This window comes from Vanessa tameamea, chromosome 16 (genome assembly GCF_037043105.1).
Source record: "Vanessa tameamea isolate UH-Manoa-2023 chromosome 16, ilVanTame1 primary haplotype, whole genome shotgun sequence".
Lineage (NCBI taxonomy): Eukaryota > Metazoa > Arthropoda > Insecta > Lepidoptera > Nymphalidae > Vanessa > Vanessa tameamea.
The window spans coordinates 5,896,018-5,902,282 of record NC_087324.1 but is presented as its reverse complement, the minus strand read 5'-3'; the positions used below and the strand labels follow the sequence as shown (position 1 = coordinate 5,902,282).

Below are 6,265 nucleotides of genomic sequence, written 5' to 3'. Positions count from 1 at the left end.
TCCCTGTGCCAACTTGTTTAAATAAAAAAACCTAATTATTTAGTTTAAAAAAAAATTAAGAGAGCTACTTCTTTCTTATATAAATTAAAATTTTAAAAATTATGGAATTTTATTAATGTTCATTCAGTCATAATATCATTGAACAAAATTGAATACAAATTTAATTTACGTTGGGTTTTATTGTGAAAAAAATTTAAATTATAAGATTTGATAAAATTTACATTTTTTAAAAATTGTTGAAATCGCATTTTTAATACCTTCGCTTTTATCATCAAAGTCATATCATACCACTAATGCTGAATAACAATATATAAAGCTGAATATTTTGACTAGTAGAAGCATAAATATAAAAAATCTCTCAATTTATACGAGTCAATTTATCAAAAATAAAACAAACCTTAACTTTTCAAAAATCGATATTTTTTTATAAACTGACATCACTAACTTATAAGTCAAAAACGATAGAGGAGGAGTAAGGATAGAGTATTATATATATATATATTAATATCTTTGGATTGCAAAAAAGACGAGAACGATAAATATATTTATTTTATATTTTCATTGAAATTTGAATATTAAAATAATAAGAACAAAAACTGAATAACAATAACGAGAAAGAAGAATTTATCCCATTAAAATTTAAAGAAATATTGACAAAGTGACCATGAATAAGTTACCAAGAGTTTTTTGCTGTAAGTTTCACAATCATTTTAATATTATCTTACTAATATATTTGTAATGCTGCTAATAAAATCTATTAACAGTTTTACAAATATAATTAATGCCGATATATATTGTCACATTTTTACATCGTATCGATTCAAAAATTAGTTTAATGTTTGTGTGTTTGTCTGTCTTTTTTCATGCACATAGTGTAAATTATGGAATCTATAGATTTTAAGGTTGATTTACAGTACCAGAATCAAATATTAAAAATGCACGTAAAGTGTTGGGCCGAAGCATATTATAATTTTATTTATAAACTATGAACAACCACACACATGTTGTCGTTATTATTTGTTTCCATGTAAGATTTAGAATAATTAAACTGCTTTCTTCAATTACCGCTCAGTTTGAATCTACTAAAAACATGGAAATATATAGTATATTCCTGTGGATAAGTTAAGATTGTACATCCAAACAAGCATTAATATTAAATGAATATTTTTCCAAAAAAATAGTATTACAACTTTGAAAATTAATTTCAGAAATCATAAAGTTCGGACATACAAGCTTACTTTCCACATCTTTCATCATGGAAAAAAGTGTTGTGGATTTAATATCTTCATGCCTGGATTCTGGCAATTATAAGGAGGCTCTTAGTGCATCCACCAATGAGAAATATGCTAATGATTTGAACAATAATTGTTGGGATTTAATAACAGCAGTAATAGGGAAGATTGAGGATGACACATTGATTCTAAAACCATCACTGTATGGCACTTGTGAAACATTACTATCTAATATAGTTAAACAATGCTCTCCTGAAGAAGCCTTGTTTGAATTTATTGAACAAATACAAGTGGCAAAAAATAATGCTCAGTTTGCTATTGTATTAGATCCTGTTCAGCAACTTCTGATAAAATTATCCACCAAAAGATTCAGAAGTTTGGAATTTACATTGGATTCAATGAGCACATATATATCATCTATCCCTTTACCAGAGCATCAACTTGAAGGAAAGGAACGTCTTTTAATGGATTCTGATGTGAATATCAGAAGGATCATAAAGATATATTCTCTGTTACCACCTTTTTATAATCCATTAATAAAAGAAATAACTTTAGCTAATGCAAATAATACAACTAAAGATATCTTAGCTGCATTTTTAATTAGCCTGCTTGGAAAACCTTTAATATATGTTGATTTGGATCCTGATTGTAATGCTAATAGTGAAGCTAGGATATGCACTAGTTCTATTATTCAAGATATTTGTATTTTAGTCAAAAATGTAAATAAGTTATTAGACTATGTAGAATTTCACCATAAACAAAGTCTTAAGCCTAAATCGAGAAATATTCTTACTGACAATGAAGAAAAATTATCACCTTATGATGATAAGGAGAAAATTAACATGACAACACTGTCTGGATTGTTTTATGGAATTTATTCTGGTCATTTCGAAGTGCCCGAATATGCAGTTCCTGCTGTGTATAGTATTAGTTATGTTGTACATATAAATTTGTTTTGTGTTCTTCATCTCTTAAGTTTTGCTGAATATGGACCTGTAGCCAAAGGTATGGGTCTGTGTACTAAAATACTTAATCAATATCCAACCAATACCTCACACTCTGTGCTTAAAAATTCAATTCACTACAGCTTATGCCAAAGTTTGGTGAATATTGCCATATATTCAAGTTATGATACCCTACGCAAGGAAGCTGTCAAACTCATAAGTAACCATATAAATAAATTTGAATATAAAGGACGATGTATGCTTATTAAATACATATTAAATAATGCTAATCATTCCGGAATGATAGGCTATGCAATAACATTATATAAAAATTCAATCGAAGATGCTTTTAAAGAATCTGAATTACCAGATTGCTTTACTGGACCACAACTTCTGGGTATGATAAAAAATATGTGTTATTTACCTCATGGTGCAGAATCTGATTTAGTAGAGTTAGCAGATCAGATTATAACAGCATTAAACTTTTTAAGATATCTAGCATTAAAAGATAATTTGAACAGAACTGGAATAAGAGAATGCTTCACAATCATTGAAGATGACTATTTAAAAAAGCTGAGAACTGCATTGAATATGTCTAGAGCTCATTATGAAGTAAAATTAATGGATATTAATAATTCAAAAGGTTTACCAGAGGAACAAGTTGATATCTCAATCAATGTTGGTGGTAACATGTTGGATAAAATACCCACAGAAAGTAAAAAACAAATAATACATTCTGCACTGAATGCTTTTCATTTAATAGAAGGTTTGGTAGCTAGATTATCAGAGTGTATTGTAATTAATAAAAGTCAGTAATTAACTATTGAATGTAAAATACTTTAACCAAATAAAACTTTTTGAATACTATGAAAAGTGTTTACTTAATTTTTTTTACCTTAAGCATAATTATGTTGTATATTATACCAAACATTAATGTATTTATTAAATGGATATGTATAAAATAGTTTGTAAAAAAAATATATTTTGTTAACAGCTCTAAGGATAAATCATAGACTTTTCATGCCTCTTACGACTATTTCATTTAGTAATGCACAAAAAACATTAAGACACTATTGCCAGGGGCAAACCAATAAAGAAATTATTTTGACACCAAAATCAACTGAGCAAGATGAACATCAATATGAGGAAGATATAAAAAAAAACATTTTGGTAAAAGCTTTAGACTTTGTGCTGAAAACAGGATGGTCCATTGAATCTTTAGCACATGGAGCTGAAGCTGTAGGGTACCCTGGAGTTGCCCATGGATTATTTCCCAATGGAGGAGGAGATCTGGTTCATTATTTTAATATTACATGTAATGAAAAACTTGTTGAGCAAATGAAAAGTGTAAGTATCTTAAATATCAACAAGTAATTAATTTTTCTACAAATTATTTCTCAATCTTCTCAAATATTGTCAATTTTATAGTGGCCTAAAGAAGGGTTAAAAGAATCAAAAGTTCCAGCACAATTAATAGAAAATGCCATAATGACCAGGTTATTAATGATAGAACCTTACAAGTAAGTCAAAGTTCCTGAATAGTTCTGGTTTTCAGATATGGATTATTTGGAATTATAATTTAATTCTGGCTTAAATTTCAGGAGTACCTGGCCAAAAGCAATGGCTATCCAAACTCTACCTAATAATGTACCTAATTGTTTAGCTACTCTGCTTTCTCTTGTTGATGATATTTGTTATCATACAGGTGACCGGAGTGTTGATGTAAGTTCCGTTGAATATTTTTATAATATTTTAAAAAATATATTAAATAATCTTTGTGGGAAAATTTCAGTTCAATTGGTACATTCGTCGAGTTGGCTTGGCTGGTATTTACAAAGCTTCTGAGCTGTTTTATTTAACTGACAATAGCCAAAGTAATAGTGGTACAAGAAGTTTTGTTAAATCAAGAATAAGGGATGCTGAATTAATTCAAATAGCTCTTAATGTAAATCCAGTTGCAGTTGCACCACAAACGTTAACAGCAGCTTTTGTAACGGTAACAAAATAAATGAAAATTATAATTTTACTTTTAACATATCACATTGTTGCTCAAACACAAAAAATATACAGGAAAGATAGTTTTTGGGTAAAATAAAAATTAAAAGATAATAGAGAAATAAATAACAAATAATAATATTAAAAAAAAAAATATAATATATATTTATTATTTCAGCTTTTAAGAAGTATGGTAATTTAATGTATTTTTTTTTATTTTCAGGCAAAAAATATGTTAGGTATGAATACTTTGAAATAGTTGTATAGCTTGAAGATATATCTCGATAAATTGTAGTATTATTTTTTTAAATAAATTACTAGTTTTATTCCATTTTTATCTTTTCTTTTATTCAATTATTTTTACATGGATTTCAAATAAATGAGTTAAGAAATACAAACCAATGATTTACAGTAGTCAATAATTATTGATTTATTAAAATAAACTTTTTGTATAAAATTTATTAACACTTTACATTGTCATAAAAGATATGTCTTGTGTAAATATATGATTAAAATATGTTAAGTGCATTGAAAGATTAAGGCACTCTTTATATATTTATTATATGCTATCTATAAAGGAGCTATGTAGTCACTGCCAAGGGAAACATAAGATATTAAATTCGAAGGAAGTGGTAATTTGTTCCATAAGTCTTCTGATACAGTTTGTCTTATAACAAATCTGCAGATCTTTTGTAATGAGTCTAACTTTGCAAACCTGTAAAAAAATTGTATTGAGTATATTCTCTATAAGTTATTTTATTTTTTTATATAAAATATGATACATACCTATTTAATGGTCTTGCTAATTTAACTGGCATAGCAAATAAATTTGACTTAACATCTACTGTTGCACAATGTTCTGATATCCTATTTGCTGGCACAAATGTTTCATTGTTCAATGAAAAAAGTCCATCTGCATGTCTAAGCCTAGCATGGAGAGTACGTCCAACACAACGGAATGAAACACACAGTATGTGTCTTGAGTCATAGGAATCTCGTACTAAGAAAACATTATCATGTTGGCCAGCAAGAAGCTCCTCTGCCTCACTGGATGTTATACCACCCCAATACCAACCATGCCTGAGAAGAAAAATATGTATGAGATGTTTTATTTGATTCTATATTAACAATATAAATTAATAATTTAAGTATATATTCATATACATGTTATACAGTGTTAATAGTTTTTTATTAGTTCTGGATCTGAATTTTTGTTGAGACCTTAATTTATTTATTTGAACCAGACTCTGAAGCTTACTTGGAAAGTTGGCAGTATATGGCGCAACTTTCGACTGATAGGTGTTGATGATGCCCTCTCAAAACAGAATGACCATCTGAATGTTGACATTTCATGTGAATACTTTCTAATTCTTCGTTCCTAATTTCATTTTTAGTAGCCAATATCTGCTTTTCTGTAGTGTAACTATCCGCTCCTTTGCTAAAATTACACATATATTCACCACCACTATTTTTATTCCCGAAGTATCGTTGTAACGATCGGACGCTTCCAGTAATGAAGAGTTTATTTTTCCAAAATTTTACAAACTTATTAGTATTAACGGAAGGTTTCCTTTCGGGTAAGAACACCGTGTTTACCATGTCTGTGTTATTGTAGTCCCTTTTGCTATCAATAGTTCTTTGTAAATGTTTACATTCCAGTGGTTTTAACCATTTTCGTAAACAACCAGTAGCTAGCCATTTACGTCGATTACAATGTGTACACCTTTCATAGTTTTTATTCATTTCTGGAGAATTTTCTTACACAAAACAATATATTTGTTTTATTATATAAAAACAATATTTAGAACTTACTACATTTAACAAGTCAAAAGCAAGAAGTTTTTTTTATAATACACAGTCACAGAGTATGTTATGAATAATAAAATGAAAGAAGGAATACAAATTAATACAGATAAAAAGATATGTACAATGCTTAACAAAAAATACATATAAATCAAAAATAAAGTACGAGTAGAGTAAATTTAAAAGTATGTTTTCATTTTATAAACATAGGGATTCAATTTATATTTTATTCTTTTGGTAATAATGTTTTATATGGTAAACACAATTTTAGTGCTCAACACTTAAACCTAT

At 27.9% G+C, this 6,265-nt stretch overlaps 2 protein-coding genes across 4 annotated transcripts; one reads left to right on the top strand and one right to left on the bottom strand.

The window, feature by feature from the left end:
• Positions 1–503: 503 nt before the first annotated feature.
• LOC113393903 (ubiquinone biosynthesis protein COQ9, mitochondrial-like) lies at positions 504–4,502 on the top strand. 3 transcript variants are annotated; one of them, XM_026631015.2, is made up of 7 exons: positions 504–692; positions 1,209–1,842; positions 3,169–3,523; positions 3,605–3,696; positions 3,778–3,898; positions 3,969–4,172; positions 4,395–4,502. In XM_026631015.2, the coding sequence occupies exons 2-7, from the start codon at positions 1,256–1,258 to the stop codon at positions 4,428–4,430; spliced, it is 1,395 nt and encodes a 464-aa protein (XP_026486800.1). In that variant the 5' UTR covers positions 504–692; positions 1,209–1,255; the 3' UTR covers positions 4,431–4,502. The 3 variants fall into 3 exon arrangements, with proteins under 3 accessions (XP_026486800.1, XP_064073371.1, XP_026486799.2); XM_064217301.1 differs by lacking the exon at positions 1,209–1,842 and having other exon boundaries at positions 3,171–3,523; XM_026631014.2 differs by lacking the exons at positions 3,169–3,523; positions 3,605–3,696; positions 3,778–3,898; positions 3,969–4,172; positions 4,395–4,502 and having other exon boundaries at positions 1,209–3,049.
• Positions 4,503–4,615: 113 nt separating this feature from the next.
• On the bottom strand, positions 4,616–6,049 carry LOC113393904 (uncharacterized). Its single transcript, XM_026631016.2, has 3 exons — positions 5,430–6,049; positions 4,958–5,251; positions 4,616–4,886 (listed from the first exon to the last, which is right to left on the bottom strand). Exons 1-3 carry the CDS (start codon positions 5,912–5,914, stop codon positions 4,742–4,744), a joined length of 924 nt encoding a protein of 307 aa, XP_026486801.1. The 5' UTR covers positions 5,915–6,049; the 3' UTR covers positions 4,616–4,741.
• Between the last annotated feature and the right edge of the window lie 216 nt (positions 6,050–6,265).